The 18,055-nt window shown below is 41.4% G+C and overlaps 2 protein-coding genes across 2 annotated transcripts in view; both read left to right on the forward strand.

The window, feature by feature from the left end:
* Positions 1-839: 839 nt before the first annotated feature.
* Positions 840-12,364, forward strand: cfap52 (cilia and flagella associated protein 52). Its single transcript, XM_070925409.1, has 14 exons — positions 840-900; positions 1,368-1,567; positions 1,806-1,942; positions 2,388-2,516; positions 2,742-2,841; positions 3,082-3,198; positions 3,647-3,747; positions 3,907-4,077; positions 5,286-5,434; positions 5,654-5,799; positions 6,632-6,783; positions 7,641-7,743; positions 11,691-11,802; positions 12,124-12,364. The coding sequence occupies exons 1-14, from the start codon at positions 840-842 to the stop codon at positions 12,303-12,305; spliced, it is 1,860 nt and encodes a 619-aa protein (XP_070781510.1). The 3' UTR covers positions 12,306-12,364.
* A 2,075-nt stretch (positions 12,365-14,439) lies between these two features.
* Positions 14,440-18,055, forward strand: part of usp43a (ubiquitin specific peptidase 43a) — a 113,747-nt gene continuing 110,131 nt past the window's right edge. Inside the window, exon 1 of the mRNA XM_070916015.1 lies at positions 14,440-15,240. Within this exon, the coding sequence (XP_070772116.1) occupies positions 14,629-15,240 (612 nt within the window). The 5' untranslated portion in view covers positions 14,440-14,628. The remainder of the gene's footprint in view (positions 15,241-18,055) is intronic.

Here is an 18,055-nt window from a genome sequence, read left to right on the forward strand (position 1 = left end):
GGAAAACACCTGCTGCTCACTGATTGCAGTGTGGCCAGAAGTGCAAGCTTTTAATGTTCAACAGTGGTTTGAACAGCGGTTTTCCTCTGACATTAGCTGTGTAAAATTAAAATGAATATAAGTATAATATATATTTTTTATTTCAGTTTTATTTTATATTGATATGTATAGCATATATATTTATTGTGTAGTTATGTAATCCATTGATTTATCTTTACAATAGTAATATCTACATTCATGTTAGCTAACTGTCAATAAACAGATACATGCTGTAGTTCACTGCATAGTAACAACACAATGGGCCCCCTACAATCTTAAATACATATTATTGTGCTAATTGTGTGTGGCGTCTGTTATTTTGTACCAAACAATTCTGCCTCATGTTGCCTACTTGAAAAAAAAATTACAGTAACCTGTAAGGATTTTAGTTGTCTTTTCAGGTTTAGTGTAATGTTAGGTCACAGATTAAAGAGTACACTATATCGGTCTTTACCACGAGCAAAGACACAGTAGGGCATGAAGTTGTTTCCATCTAGATTTGTCCCCTAACGTCATATTTTAATATAGCCAGTGGATCGTGCACCCCTTTTATGATAAATCAAAAAACCGACAGCACATGAAGGCAGCGAGGACGTTTCGCCGACCAATGACAGTGGCCAACACGACCCACCTGTTGCTAGGTAACGTTTGTTTGGTGTTAGTAGTTGGAGAACTATCAGGCCTGGTTGAGTAAAATAGCGGTAGCGTTAGTTTTACGAGCAAAAGTTGAATATATTGATGAAAGTAGGTATATCTTAACACCTTACAAAAAAAAAGAGATAATAGATGATTTTTTAGCCATGGCTGTTGAAACACAGGGCGTGCCTCAACTTGAACTGGAGGCTGTTATTGGGTTCAACGGTAAGTTTTTAATTGTACGGTTCCAGCTAACATATATAGCTAGGTTAACTAATTAGCTAATTTGTTAGAACAAATCAAACTTTAACGAATACAACTAACTAGCACGCTAATTTTCGCACATGGAACACCCGGGATTTACTTTTCAGTTATTGTGTAGTAGCCTGACTAGGTTTAAATTAGGTTTCGTAATATTTTACATGTCAAAGCTGCGTTTTTAATTGATCATATAACAGTTAAAGAATTGTCGAGAGAGCGTTGCTAACTTTTGTAATCTATACAAAGACCTGTATTTGGTTGGATTGGCTCCCTGCTAAACTGGGAAAGGTTGCACATTCTGACTGCTGACTGCTAATCCACCTTTTAAAACATGATCCACCATGATCATCATGAACAGTTCATCTTTGTCCTTTGCTGTCTTTAAACGTGTTAGATCTTATGTTATGCTGTGCTACACTTTGTTTAACCAGGGCATGTGATGTCTGGCCTGAGAGTCCATCCAGACAGAGAGCACCTGATCTATCCTCTGGGATGCACTGTCATTCTGAAGAGAATCAAAGATGGCAAGCAGGAGTTCCTGCATGGCCACACAAACAATGTGTCCTGCATTTCAGTGTCCAGAAGTGGATTATATATTGCCTCTGGACAGGTCAACTTTATGGGCTTTAAGGTAGCTGTTTTTATGATACTATGAACTTTCCTTACGTAAAGTTTCTGATATGACTAACTCAACTAAATCCCCAACAACCGGTCAATTTCCCCTTTTGATATTGTGTGTTAAATAAGGAAACTGTCATTGTTTTTGCATATGTGGGCTTGAATCCATTTACAGTAAGGAATGGCAAAACAAATGTATCATTTATCTATCACTTGTAACATTTTGAATAACTACACACATATTTTCCTAGGCTACGATAATTATCTGGGACTATGCACAGCGAACTATCTATGCCCAACTGCTGCTCCACCAGGCAAAGATAGAGGCACTGGCCTTCTCTCCCAACGACCTGTACCTGGTGTCCCTTGGGGGTCAGGATGATGGCAGGTAAACATCAGGGTCAGATTTTGCAGTCCACAGTGAGCTGTGCTCCCTCCTAAATAACCAGATTCTGTCATACAAGGAAAGAGGAAAAGAAACACATGATCAGTTGAAAAGCAGGATAGTAGTTTCAAAAACTCATGACATAGGCTACTCTGCATGCTTTCTAATTTAAAATATTACTTATCTGATCATAACTACAATATTTCAATGGCAAGGAAAGTAAGCACTTAGAACACAATAAGTATTTAATGACCAGGTAGCTCCACAGTAAGGCATACAACATGTTATATGAGTTTCAGAACAGTGTAATGAACAGTGCCATCATTAGGCAAATTTACTTCTCTAGGCACAGTATTACAGTTTGTAACACTTGATAAATACAGTCTTCACTCAACTCTACATATTCTCTATTTGTTGAGTGTGTTGGGTGTTTTCTTTGTGTTTTCAGCATAGTGGTATGGAATATTGAGACCAAGCAGGCCATCTGTGGGAGCCCAGCTTCGGCTCACAGTGCCGGTCACTGCCTCACTGTGCAGTACTCGAACACAAACGATAACATCTTTGTTTCTGCTGGGAGGTGAGTGAATGGCATCTACTGGCATTCTGTAAACCAAGTGTCAAGATTTCACATTATTCAGAGTGTTTATCAATGAATTCACTCTTAATGCACGCCAATTCATGCTTACAGAATCTAATTATTGCCTTTTTCCCCAGCATGACTACATTCAAAATGTGTCTTTATCTTGTTCATCTCAATGTGCCATTCTTGTTATTTTAATATCACTGGTCTTTTTTGGGGCAGCGGAACATTGCGAGTGTGGGAGCTGGACCTCCCCAACAGGAAGATCAGGCCCACAGAGTGTCAGATAGGCAAGCTGAAGAGGATTGTGAAATGTATAGAGGTACGAGGCCGTGAGAGTATTTCATTCACACCTTATTTAACTAGTTGGCTTTTTTTAGGTCCATCTGACTTTTGTAAAATGACAATCAGCAAAAGTCAGTAAATGATTGGTGGAGCAGTTGCAGTAGATGCGTTTGGGGAGACACACAACTAATAATCTATTTATGTGACTGGCCATTGTGTGCTTGTAGGTGCTATTAGATAGTGCTGCTCATGTTGACTTGCTTATATTATTACACAGATCCCAGAGGGCGACCAGTTCATTTTCTGTGGCACCACCAGTGGCGACATAATGAAAATCAACCTGAAGACGGGGCTTCTGAGTGACTGTGGTCCAGCTAAAGCAAAATACAGCCTGGTAGGTCAGCACTGCGGGGGTCATTACGTTCCTAATTTTTAATAATTTGGCTCTGTGAAGGTAATTTCAGCTGTATACAGAGCTGATTGAAATGGATTCCTGATGGAATGCTCTTTTGGAAATAATGTCATGTATTTTATTTGATCTGCGACTGAATGATCTTTTATGGATCATTATGTGTGTCCTTGTCATTCCTGAAATCAGTCTTGTTTGTTGGTATGCTCCTTTATTCTTTTATTTATAACATGTGGGAGCTTATTTAGTTTATATTTCCTGCAACTATTTCAGGCAGCTGCAATATTTGACAAAACTCAGCAGGTCTTTTTCTAGATATATGGTTCAGCTAGTGTCAAAGAACTGGGAATGTGAAAAGTGATATGTTCCCATGTACATAATAACTTTTTGGGACTATATCTTAAAACTCAGTTCTCATGCCTTTTCTGTGCAGGGTGTCAATGTCCTAAAGACACTGAAGTCTGGGGACCTGCTGGTAGGTTCTGGATCCGGCACCTTCACTCTGTGTTCCAGGACTAACTTCAAAACTCTTAAGTGAGTCCTGCAACTGTGTCAATTAAATTATCCCCATTAAAAAAGACAGAGCTTTGTTTTTTTATATATTGTACGTATCCAATATAATATAAACAGTTTTATTGTTTGTATATTGCAGTGCTCATTGTTTTTTCCCTTTTCCCTCTTCTCCTACATTAGGGAAGTCCAGCTAGAAAAGGCGGTGACCTCCATTGCTATGAGAGGAGAGGGCCAGCAGTTCTTTGTTGGGACAGAGGCTGCTCAGATGTACCTCTTCAGTTATGAGAACTTCAAAGCTGAACTAATTTCCACCAGCCACAGCAGTGCTGTCAAGGACATAGTCATATCTTAGTAAGTGGCAGACAGACAATTCAGGGACAAAGAGTCAAAGTCATCAGTCACTGATGACTAAACATTTACCATCTGTTAATGCTTTCATGGTTTGGATGTGTGACCCACTACAGAGAATAAAGTGGCAAATTGACTTTTTCAGCTTTTGAATTTGGCAAGAAATATACATCCTAAATTGACTGAAATGAAGAGAAATGAAACTCCATCATGCTGTAAGAATCACTTTGTCCTGGAGGTTGACAAGATAGAAGTATTTATGATGCAGTGTTTACAATCAGTCATGTTTATGACTACATTTGGAGATTGATATTCAGTTGAGATCATAAGAGCCTTCAATTTCAAACACAACACAAGAAACACAAACATCTAACAGTGTTGGGCCAGCTGCCTGTGTAGATCCGTATAGGACTGTTTGAGGTTGTATAAGCACGTGTTGACTGATTCAACATTCTGAATCTGTTGTCACATTTGTCCAACAAAAACAACAGTGCTTCCCCAGTGTTATCCCAAGCTTGGCATGAGGCTAAGGTGGTGCTTACAAGCAGACAACGGCACACCGAAAAGTGTTGCTTACCCTCACTCGGTGTGTGTGCCTGCCTTAGATGTAGATAGGCAGACCTGGTTCTCTATTTCTATAACAACAGTCGTAAGTCAGCTCTTGCGTTTCCTTCACAATCACAAATTTCCCTTTTGTACCAAAAGCGTTGGTTTTTACAAGAAAAATCTATCCTCTTTGTTATCTATAGTACAACAAAACACAACACACAAGCAAAACACAATCATGTGATTGTATGGGCTGTGTGTTTTCTGCTGATGGGCTTTACTAAAATGACATGGAAAATGCAAGCGATGGTTCCTAAACCTCTAGTGTAGTATTAGTTGTATGTTCTTTTTGGGCAAACAGTCTAAACCCCATTCATGTGTCATAATACATTCAGTACCCCATTGTGCTCACTAGAGGGTGACATATGCTTGCCTCATCCTTGTTGGCCCGTTATAAGCCCAGAGGTGTATTAGGTATAATGTACAAACACCTGGGTAATTAATTGAATTCAACTTCATGTCATGTCATTAATTATATGAATACTTGGTTAAACATAAGGTTGATATGCCTTTAAGTCAATTAGCACTATTTTATGACAGATGTTTATACTCACTAAACTGTTAACTATAATGCCACATCTCTCTCCTTATTGTTTTTCAACTAGTGGAACATCTGAATTATTTGCAACCTGCTCTGAGGAGGACATCAGGTTGTGGCACATAGACAAGCCCAAAGAGCTGTTGCGCATCACTGTACCGAACATGACCTGCAATTCCCTGGACTTCATGCTTGATGGACACAGCATCATAAGTGGTGGGAATCAGGGAGAGATATCTCCAAACGAGACACTGGAGCTTCCTGCTACAAAGGATATTCTGTTTTTATTTCTTAGTATGAGCTACGAGAGTACGGTTACTGTAGAAACCTGCAACCCTTTTTACGTTTATTTACCTACTTCCTCTAAAATTAACATACTGAATCAAATCAATCTCGATAAAATGACTGTTAAAATTTGATTTCACTATCTTCTAGCATGGAATGATGGTAAGATTCGTGTGTTCGCACCGGAAAGTGGCCAGGTCATGCTCGTCATCCACAACGCACACAGAATGGGTGTGACAGCCATCGCTGGCACCAGGGACTGCAAGAGGATCGTCAGTGGAGGGGGAGAGGGGCAGGTCAGTAGACGTCACAGCGATATATTTGTTCAAAAACTGGTGTAATGTTCAGTGTTCTCATCAAATGAAAACACAAAACAACACATTGAAATTCACCACAAGCACCATGATAATGTTACATTTTAGAATTGCAGTGCCCACTAATTCCTCTAAGATGTCTGCAATTATCTGCTACAGTAGCAGACACCATGTCTAGTAAATGACAGTTGGCTGCACAATTTTTTGGACTCTTTTTTTTTTTTAATTAGGAAGCCATGTGCTTAATTTTTTTTGTAAGTAAGCTAATCTTGTTACCCAGCCTACCTATTTCATAGGAAAACTTATAAAAGGACCAAACTGATCCGAGGAAGAAAGATATCCTTGCTAATAATTTTGTGTGAGTAGCCAACACGTTCCTGTCACGGCCATATCTAGACTTCTTTAAAGGAGCTGTTTATGCATTTCTATTATTTATTGTGGAATTCCTCCTCAATCTGATGAAATTGATTTAAGGATGAAAATGTGTACATCCTAAGTGAAGTCTTGTGAAATTGAATTGGTCATTTCTTTCTTAGGAAATCTTCTGTGAATTATTGGGGAGTGTTTCAGTTAAGATGCTTATCGCAAATGGCTAATCCATCATACGTCCATGGTACAGATTCAGACTGTATCACCCTGCAAATACATATTTAACATTTTATGTGTTTGAGCACTGTGGCATACAGTATGATTGCAGATTGTCAGATTTAGAAAGGGGAAAAAAACAAAGACGAGAGTATTTGAATTCAGTGTCATATCTGATGTCAAAGGGATCGCTGGTGAGGTTGAATGACTTTGGGTTCACTTGTCGTAGGTGCGTGTGTGGGAGCTGCAGCCGCGTGGCCATCGGCTGCTGGAGACCATGAAGGAGCACAAAGCCACTGTCACTTGTATCAAAATCAAGAGTGACGACAAAGAGTGTGTCACTGCCAGCTCTGATGGTGCCTGCATCATCTGGGACATAGTGTGAGTATCCCACCTGCACACCCAAACACTTGTGTCTGAGCACAAGGCAAAAACACATCTCACACATATAGTATGTATCCTCTTTATCTTAACCGTTATCCTTGTACAGTTAGTTGCATGAAATGCCACACACAGCTGCAAAGCTTGGATCACTTAATCACATTGTTCAAATACTGTACATAATTGCTAATGATATACATAGCCACCAGAGAGAAAACAACAGTGGAAAATAGAGCGTGCTGCCTTCAGGTCTGAAATGCTGAAGCTGTTCATGTTCAGCTGTATGGCTGGTACAGTAGGAATAAAAAGAAATCCAGTGCATTCTTTATGAAGAAAGCTTAAAATCCTTTAATCCGTAGGCTTCTTCCGTGAGGAGAATAAAAACCTTTAAAAACTCTCACGGTGGTCATGTTTTTTCACTGTCTATCCTCTTCAGCGAACAAGTCTGTGGATTAAAGGCTTCCAGGCTGTATTCATCAAGAGTAGTATGGATTTTCTTTTTTCTTTGCTTGATTACTAACAAGCTGATGTTGAAAAGAATATTAGTCAGACCCTTAGAGCCTTAATGAATCTAGATTGGCACCCTGTCCAGCCAGACACACAGTCACTTATTTGTGTTGTGTGAGTGTGTGTGCAGGTGAGTGCACAGGACATTTTATTTGAATGTCTAACCATACAGATTGGCTTGTGTTCATTTTGTTTGCCTGGGAAATGAGGCAGTTCCTGATGTGAGCGCACTTTCACCACATGTGATTTTTCTAGACCACTGCGATACAGGTGAAAATCACCCTTCTTTCTCTCTCTCTCCTTCTCTTTTTTGTTTTCAACTTCTGCCTCTTCTGCATTTCCTGCTGTAGGCGGTTTGCGAGTCTTCAAATGTTGATTGCCAACACACTGTTCCGGACGGTGTGCTACCACCCAGAGGAATACCAGATCATTACCAGTGGCACTGACAGAAAGGTGTGTTTTGGGACTGTTAATACTTTCGGTCAGTACTCAGTGCAGTAGAATACATGTAAGGCAGTTTCACAAATTGTATTATTATTTACTTACTTTATATCCCAACCAGTATATCCCATTACTGTGGTCACAGAAATCTGCCCTCATATCTTTACCTCAACATTTGTTTTTGGTTGGTTTTATGTACTGGCATGTAAGACTTGGTTTGCTAAGGGTCCCCCGGGGTCTCGCAACCCAGCAGTCAAACCGCACAGGAAGAAAACTGTAATGATTGTAATGATTGAAAATCCCTCAGGGTGCAAAGTGACTGGCACTCAACAGTCATAATCTAGATGTCTCATTATGCTGTTGTTGTTATTATAATCTCCACTCAGCGTGCATGAGAGAAAAGCCTGTCGCTCTGGTAAGATCAGCCTAGAGGAGCACCGTGAAAACTTGCACAATCACACACTTGCATGTCCATAGATTAGTTTGAAAAGCTTGTAATTTGTTTCTTAGCTCAACATAATTGAGCCATTGTGTTGGCTGCTACTGTCACCGTGGCAAAAACACTTGTTAAATCTGTTATTTTGTGAGTAATTTTGATTGACTCTGCACCACCTATTCACATAAGGTCAGAAGTTCACAGTGGCAGAACGACATGCTTGTTTCCTTGATTGTGCACTTCATCCACACCCCTTGATCCTAGCCACACACTAGAACCCATATTGTTGCCTCCCCAGCATGCTGAGAGGTGAGGACAAGTTGTGCTGATTAACACAGCGCTGTGGATGTGCTGAGTGAGCGAGAGAGAGAGTGAGAGAGAGTGAGAAGGAGGGATTCAGGGAAGGGGAGAAAGAAGATAGTGGGGAGTGCTGTGGTGTTCGTGCCTTCCTGCGGATGTGCCTCTGCCACCCAAGTGCCAGCCAGATCCACCATCTGCTCATCCCAGGACACAGGCGCTCTGTCTGGGAGAACAAATACCAACGCTCTGCTCTCTCTCCTCTCCTTTCTCCCTTCATCACATCCCATGCCTCTTGAACCAAGTAAACCAATAGAACTGAGGGAAGGAGTGGAGGGTCAGGGAGAGGTTGTATTAATGAGATAGAATACTTTTGAAGGATGATGATGCATTATTTGATGGTGCATTTAGTGGAGATAGTATGTTGCTTACCGTCTCCCCATTTGTTAAGGTAGGTATTTTTAGGAGGGCAGGAATGATTGAAAAAAAATGTTTATTGTATTGTTTCCTGTTAATATTGTCATGTTTTGTTTTGTTTTGTTTGCTAAAAGGAGAATGTAGCCTTGGTGGCAAACATGAAATGTAAAATAGTATGCAACATATCCAGTGATGAATATGTTAAGATTCTTTATGGAATTATTCCCTTTTCTTAATAGTATCTCGGTATAGAGAGACAAGAAACACGGGTAGAGAGAGGGGAAGATGCGATGATGTGACAAAGGCTCCTGGCTGGAATCAAACCTGGGAATGTTGCGCATCAAATCGATTATGTCCTTGAAAGACATTGATATAATAAAAACTTCTCTAAAGGGGTACATAAAAGAAGTGTGAGTGGTAGAAACAGGAAAAGTTGAAGCTCTCATGAGCACATAGTATATGAACAATGAATAACATGTTAACAAAATAAGCTGTCCTATAATACATTATCATTTTGTGTGGCTCATTTTGGATGCATCTTTTTAAAGGATCCATTAACATAAGGCTTTAATGTTGCTAATCTCGTCTGTAGCCGAGGCGACTGTGCTGGTGGGGAACTGAGGTCTTTCCTGGTTATAAGGTGAGCAGCGCCGACAGTAGGCCCGGCATTTCAGACTCGCCCTCGCCCGCAGCATGTAATTAATTTCCTGGTGGCCCGTGTTGTGGCGGAAGGCCAGTTTCCCAGGCTGAGGTGGAGGGAACACAGATGGGCCAAGACAACTCACACAGGTGGGAGTCTGTAATAAGCTGCTGAAATGAGATAAGGAAGGGGGGAGAGGTCGTGACTGTGGCAGGGAGGAAAAGACAGAAGAGGACACAGGGGAGAAGAAGGAGGAGTGTTACAGTAACTTTGGTCATACTGGGATAAACAGAATACTGTACATAAATACTATTTTGATCTCTCATTAGTGGTATTTTTAGAGGTACTGCTTTGTTTGCAGTTTGTTGAAAAGGTGGCACTTTCATGTTGGCAAACACGTTCGAAACACACACCTCGGCTGAATGAATTTGCATATTCTGTTCAGCTGATTTGATACTGAGCTAAACAATGAAGGATTTCAGAACTTTGCATTTGGTGTTTATAATGAACCATCTGGTTGTGGCTGTGTTTTCCTACATCTCCTAAATTGTGGAAATATTAAAATCAGCAAGCCGTTCCATCTGAATAAGCCATTCTGTGGCAGAGAAATACTGCAGTTTCAAACGTCCCCCATAGAAATGCTCCTGTGGCTTGTAAGGGCAGCTTATTGCTCTGAGAATCACAATCAGCACTTCTGAAACTATAAAGGCTCTCTTTTTTTTTACTGAGCCTTTTGTTCCTCTTTCATTCCATAATAACCAACAGTATTTGATATGTCTGTGTGAGATTACATTTCCCCTCCTGTAATGCATTATAGGCATGGTCTTGTGCAGAGAAATGAAATCCTGTCTCAGAGGCTATTCTTATTCTGAGCAGCTCTGTGTAACGTGAACTTTTCCTTTTACAAATAGCTGGCCTGTGTAATGCTCTGATTTCATTTAGTTCAATAGTCCAATAGTAAACCTCTGTATAGCCTATTGTTTATTAGCAGCATTACAGTCAGGATATGTAGATTTTTCAGTAATTAGATCTTTACATTTGGTGTGAAGTGCTTTTAACTCTTGATTGACTTTGAAGTACAATCTGTTTAGCCTGTATAACTTTAACTTTAACTTTAAAATGGCTTCTGGACTCTTAAACACGCATAGAGACTGAGATCATCGCTAAAGTGTGCCGCTAAATCTTCTATTAGAAACTCATGGGATGACTCAGAAGACCCTTCGTTTACAGTACCCAACTTTTAAGATGTAATCAGATTGGTCATATAAATAACAAGAAAGGACCCTTGTTGGTGTGTGGCACTGTGATGTTGCTGCTGCCTGTGCTATAAATAACTCCAGCTAACAATTGCCTTTTGTGAGACTTGATACTTTGACAGCTGTAAAGCTTCAGGGATGATTACATCTCATTTAGATCAGCAAACAAGATTTCAATCAGTGTGTATGTGAGAGGCTGTGTTAGAATGTAACTAACTACATTTAAGTACTGTATCCTACTTAAATAAACAATGTAATTCAGCAGTGATATTAATCCAAAAACATCATATATAATTGTCAAACACCAACATTTTTCTGCATAATGAGTACTTTTACTTTTGGTAATGTAAGTACATTTTGCTGATAATACTTACATACTTTAACTTAAGTAAGATTTTGAATGCAGGACTTGTAGTGGAGTATTTCCACAGCGTGATATTGCTACTTTTACTAAAGTAAAGGATCTGAGTACTTCTTCCTCCACTGGTTGATGGAATCTAACCATAGAACTACTCATTTCCACACAGAGGAATAATAGAGCAGTAAAGGTAGTTTAAGGTAGTTTATATTACCTGTTACCTACATAGGAAAACATACAGTATAATGATGATGTAATAGAACAATATCACAAAAACATAGAGATGCTGTCAACTGCGTCATCTGTATGGTAGGCCAATAGTCTGTCCAACAACTGCATCAGTCATCAATAGCAATTAATACTATAATTCAAACTACAGAAAAGAGATTGAAAGGTTGTGTCATTTATGACGGACACTTACTTACTTACTTACTTTCAGTAATGAAAAGAGACATGTTTGTGTCCCCCTCCCTCTCGGACACCGAGTCCTCCATACATATATGTGCTACGTACGACACCTCCAACTACGTTTCTGTGTGTTAACTTCCTTCTCAGGTTTCCTACTGGGACGTGTATGACGGCTCTACCATCAGAGAACTGGATGGCTCGCAGTCTGGGGCCATCAACGGCATGCACATCTCACAGGATGGCAAACACTTTGTGACAGGTATGGGCCCATTACGCATCTGCTGCTTGTTATGTTGTTGCCGTGCTCCTCTTAGTGATGTTTACCATCAGTATAATTCAACCGAAAAATTAATTTGGCGAAATCTACAAAATCTCTGAGGTACATGAGCACTCAATACAGATTTTTTTTTTACCGTAATGAACTACATGGTTCATTGCTGATCAAAACATGATTGTCTTTTTTTGTGAATATAGTTTCAGTCAGTTAGTTATTACCATCTCCTCTACTGACACAGCAATGCATTCTCTTACTCAAGACTTCTCTCAGGTTATTGACACACTTTTCACCTTTTTGTGACAGGTGGAGATGACAAGCTGGTGAAGGTGTGGGACTACATGGAAGGTGCAGTAACCCACATAGGAATAGCTCACGGCGGCAGCATCACCAGCATCAAGATCTGCTCCAACAACAGCACGTTAGTCAGCACCAGCGCAGATGGAGGAATTTTCCGATGGAGGTTCCCTCACCCTTCTTCCTCCTAGCATGACATGTGGGGTCCTGGACACTAGAAGCAACAGACACTTTTAATCCAGTAACACCACACTCATACCCAAATGTATTCATTTACACATTCTCCCTTAATCTTTCCTCTTAACAAGTGGTCCAATGAGAAGTAAACAATCTTACATTTAACATTGCAGAATGCATTTACATTCTGACCAGAGGAAATAAATGTAATTTGATTAAGCATCAATGGCTATAAGAGATTGTTTCTTTTCCGGCGGAGATAGGACGATGTGTACAGAAGTGAAAAGATTACACTTCTTGAGCAGCATAGTCTCTTAAGTGGTAATTCCCCACAGGAGATGAATATAGGTGGGAATTCACAGAGCGACACTTTACTTGAGTTTAAAATTACACTTCAAGGCACAAGAAGGTATTGTTCACATCAAAGTCTCTGCATTATGCTTCTTTAGACTTTTTTAGAACAACAGAATTAATGGCGTACTTTCTCAATGCCGATGAAACCAGAATATGTAAAAACAAGGCTATATTATACAGTACATTATATGCACTCAGATATGATTCTTCTGTCTGCTGCTGTAGAGGAGAGGAGGAGGAGGAGGAGGAGGAGGCCCAGATTCTTGGCCGCGGATGCTGTCAGCTAATCTATCAACAGCGATTCCCTGAAGAATTCTGGTTAAAGAGGGAGGCGATGTATAACAGAAAGCCTCTCTGACTGTCTCTGATCTGAGCCCACTCTTTTCACTATTGTTCAAAATGGCTCATCTAAATAATTAATAACTCACCCCTGCTTCCCCAAAAAAGTAAAATGGCAAACCTGCAGTATAAACCAAGTCAGCAAAAGCATCTGTGGATCTGTAAAAAAAGGGGCTATCTTTGCCCTTCTCCACTCTGCTTGTGAACAGAGGACAATTGTGGATCATTTTCATCAGGAAGACACGCAAGAAGTCACAGTTTATTTGTTACAATAGTGTACCATGTGTGCACGTTTTCTAACAACACTGGAATAAGAGCATCTGGGAAATTATGGAAGTATTGGATGGGACTATCTATTTCAATAAATCAGCAGATCTGGCCCACTAAATTCAATCTTTAGTACTGGTGAGCTGTGAAATTAAGCTTCATGACGATTAGAATCAGAATATAGCACAAAAAGATGCTGGATCCCCATTGAAAGCCAGAACTGCATATAACGTGTCTGGCCGAATGGTTCCCTAACATCCATTTTTATTCCCTTTGTGGAGCTTCCAGGGTGTAGCAGCAGCGCCATTAAGGCGTGTGAAGACAGTAGCCAGGCTATTTATAGGTTACTGTACGTGTGTCTGTCAACGCTGGTGTGTTATAGATAAGGCGTTTCAATAGCAGGATGAAGCAAGCCTCCCTGCAGGTGATCTACCCAATCTACGTCGAGATGGATTTTATACACACTTGTTTTTTTTTAGCAGTTTTTTTGCAGAAATAGAAACATATACGTATAGCCGCATTACCCTGTATTTAAAGAGTCCATACTTTTATTATGGATTGATGATAATGCACCACTAAAAGGCTTTTGTGGCTGATTAGTCTTCAGTTTTCGGGTTGGGGTTGGAAATCAGGTTGAAGTTTTAGGATCATCCAACAAATGCCAGTGATGTTTTCCCTGACACCCTCTGACGATGTTAGATCAGGTGGTGTTGTAATTGGTCCTACAGGGGGCAGTTGAAGGCTACAGTGCTTGACACCTGTTAAAGACAGCAACTTCCTTGTTCCCTGCCTAATGAACAAGCCTAGTTAAGTTGTATACTCTTTGCCAGTACCCTCAACAGAAACGTATTTTTCCTGTTCATTGTATTGTATTGTATTGTACCTTTCTGTTGTGCTCAACTACAAGTCATCTAATCCAGGTTAATTACATCATGTCTGAGGGGCGGGAGCTAGACTGGATCCTCCAAATAGAAAGTTGTTCATTGTGGGCCCCACAGACAGGAGAGGAGGGAGGGAGGGAGGAATAACGGTGGTGAGAGAGTCAAAGACCGCCAGCGCACGATCCAGCGCTGAGAGCCATCGATGAGGAAGTGTAACTGAACCTGCGATGTGGAGGCAGGAAAGCAGCTCATCTCTGTAGTTCCTGGAGAGAGCGTCACTCAGCAAAACGCGACCACATCGTACTGGGAATTGTCGAGATGTCAAGGGAATAATATCAGTAATCATGTGCCTTATTGGCACCGAGTCGGTGCCACCTCAGCGGTAAGGTTGGTGGAGAGAGGGGAAGAGAAAGAGGAGGAGGAGGGGTAGACAGCCCGGCAGACAGGTGCGACTCCACAGTTTCATTTTCTCGCGGTCCTGTTCAGTGACAGAGCCATGGATACCCGAAAGGAAAACAAGGTAAGGAAACCCATGAAACCCAAAACGACGAAGCGAAAAGAGAAGAAATACAAAACCGGCAGGTTCATCAGGAGGAAATCGCTGCGATCTTTTGGGAATTTCATGGGAAGGATCCTTAAAACTTTGGGCACTTTGGCGCACTTTGGCGACGCGGAACCGCCGGACGCAGAGGACGACGACGGCGGCTTCGGGCGAAGCGCTTCTGGGGGATTCAAAGACGACTGTTCGCAGGTCTCCAGGGAGGGAACCGTGAAGAAGAGCTCCACGGTGTCCTCCTCTCACGGCTCGGTGAAAGACAGGCTGTCGTGGTGCTACGGCGACAAGACCCCCGGCGTGCTGGGACTGAAGAACCACGGCAACACCTGTTTCATGAACGCCGTGGTTCAGTGCCTCAGCAACACGGACCTGCTGGCCGAGTACCTCGGGCTGGAGCAGTACAAGTCGGATATATGCCACCGGAGGGTGAACGGGGAGGTGAGGGGCGAGGAGCGGCAGACCGCCAGGGGAGAAGTGACCGAGCAGCTGGCGTCGCTGGTTCGAGCGCTGTGGACCCTGGAGTACACGCCGCAGCTGTCTGTGGAGTTCAAGGTGAGGACAGAGAGGGCAGTGGGTGTTTAGCCGTCAGGCTGCTGCGGGTGTCACTTGTTTGTTGTGTTGTTTTGTGTTTAGTTGTACGTCTTCATGCCCGTTTACCTCAGTGGAAAGTAGTACTGTTTCGTAGACTTCAGTTCCTGCTATGCCACAGAGGAGATGATTAGAAATGACTTCGTAGAGAGAGATGTTTATTTTGTTTTCCTAACAAATTCCCAAGATTTCTTTCTTGGGAACTTAGCCTGTGTTACAGCAGTAAATATACCAGTCGCATGTTTTGCTAAATATTACTTGGAAAGTAATGTTTTTACTTGGGAATTTTTGTTTTTGTACAATTTGTTTATTTAATACTAAGAGTGCGGTCTAGACCTGCACTATGAAAAGTGCCTTAAGATTACTTCTGTTATGATTTGGCACTATATAGATAAAATTAAATAGAATATTCAGCAAGGTGGATAATAGCAAGACTATATTCCCAGCTGAAAAAAGCTAGCATGGGCCCCAGACCCCCAGGGGCCCTGAAACCCCCAAGTTAAACCCTGTGTCACTTGGTCTGTGATTATTTAATTAACTGCATAGTTTTGTGGGAATGTGCTCTACTAAAGCACAATACAACCAAAATCATTGGGCCTTAAGGCATTTTAAATCACATGACTACAAACTAATTGACACATAGCAAACCTGCAGCCAGGTAGCATTCCAGCACGGGAATTATTTACTGGTGGGTTTCAAAATATAATTAAGCTGCTGTGTGTGCTGCACTCATTGGGTGCTTGGAGAAGACAGGGTACATACACATTGCACAGAGAGAGGGACAAAGAGGGGGTCAGTAGGGGCTCAACAGGAAATTTGTCCCTGAGGGCCCCGTGTGAGCTACTCCAATGGATGAAGAGACGTCATTATCTTCAGGCTAGATTGCTTATACACATTCTTTCCATGGAGTCCCCCCAGTTACTAGCCACACAGTTGATTTGCCACAGCACAAAGTCGTAATAGTTTTAGTGTAATTTGTGCGTCCTACCAGTTGTTTACTACCAGCACAGCAAGCATATGTCAAAAGGATTATGTGGGATTTGTAAGCAGTATTACCAGCTATCACAGTCTATATGTGCAAAACAAATATTTGAATGAACACGTCAGGTGAGCACTTGATTGAATGGGGTTCAAAGGTCAACCCGTGTGTCCCATTTCCGTGAAGAAAGGCGCGCAGGTCATATTCTAGTGTTTCAGGGGAGGAGGTGAACATTTGCTATGTGAAGCTGTAATAAAAAAAAAGCCTCAAGGTTTCGACATTTTATTATTGTTTGTTGAACTAGTGGTAGTTCTGTGTGTGCGTGCAGTGCGGTTACTGATTACTTGCAGGCTGCAGTGTCTCCGCTTTACTCACCTGCCTAACAATCTGTCATTTCAGGTGGTTTGTCTGCATTCCCTGTCTGTTGTGTGGAGTGCGGGGGAGTGGAGCATTCCTTTATGTACACACACTATTAAATGCATGTGATAGGAGTGTACAGATTACATTACAGTTGCAACATTATCTGTCAAAATATAAGGATATGAAATCAACAGGTGGTAACACACTTACACACAGAAGGCTTCTTGCTGTTGCAGTCACTCATGGATGCTGGCCTCCAGCCTTCCCTCTGGGCTTATTGTGTGACAGTCAACCAGTAGGCTTACTGAGTAATAACTGCTCTGTTGCACCAACAGCCTGGGGGAAGTTATAGGGGAGGTTGTATGCAACATGTGCACAGAAACACACACAGGCAGGCATGGGGAGACAGTATGAGTGGGGCATCATTTATAATGGAAAAGGTTGATATTCATGTCAGTGACTTTGGATGTAGCTTCCCTCATCCACAACCACACGTTAGTAATGAATTAATAAGACGTGTATAAGAGAGGGAGTGCGGTCTAGTCCAAATATAGTGATTAATACAGAAGAGGCGCTTGATGTTGTTTTGATGTGAAAAAAATACAAGGAGTCACGGTGTTATGGATCATTAATGATGAGCGTCTGCATGTGTGTAAGATTTTAAGTGCACTAACTTAGTTCACTAACTTGAGCCTCTGTAGACTTTTGACATAATAAAAAAGTTTGTGATGGGAAAAAAAAAACATGAAGCAACGCAAAGTCTTGAAGACTATTTGGGCATGGAGTAAAGGCCTTGAATGTAGAAATCAGAATTTATATTCAGCAAAATTACCTCTTTTGAATTTGGCTCCTGGTTACAGTGTGCACCACATGATGAGAGGGATTCCTCTTGATTTCTAACCAAATAAATGAAAAGCATAACGTGGCTCCAGGTTGGCTATTGCACTGATATGATGTATTAACTCCGGGCCAAACCTTGGTGGTATGTTGTCTCTTACCTTACAGGTGATCAAACTGTCACAGAATGCGTGACTCAGCGTGTCTCATTCAGGCCCTTTGTTTTAAAATGAGTTAGAAATGGCTGATATCAGTCACTGGAGTATTTCCCTACAGGTGGTGTATTAGCCCTTGAACGTAATGCATGAATGTGTCATCCTGTGTTTAAATAGAGGCATTCACTCTTCCCTCTATTTTGCTCTAATACCTCTCATCATACTTGCTGCTGCAATAAAAAACCAAAAAAACATGTCCTTCACTCCCCTTTTCTCACCTCGCCCCATCGCATCGACACAGTGATTTGTGTCTGTCTGCTCATCCCAGGGTGAAGCAGGAGAGAGGATGTTTACTGTAGCAAGTGCTTTCAGCGAGGAAAAGGAGGATGCCCCCCCGCTGAGATGCCTCCAACGGTGTGCACTCAGAGGGAGAGAGAAAGTGAAAGTG

The sequence above is a fragment of the Enoplosus armatus genome, chromosome 2 (genome assembly GCF_043641665.1).
Source record: "Enoplosus armatus isolate fEnoArm2 chromosome 2, fEnoArm2.hap1, whole genome shotgun sequence".
In the NCBI taxonomy this organism is placed as follows: Eukaryota; Metazoa; Chordata; class Actinopteri; order Centrarchiformes; family Enoplosidae; genus Enoplosus; species Enoplosus armatus.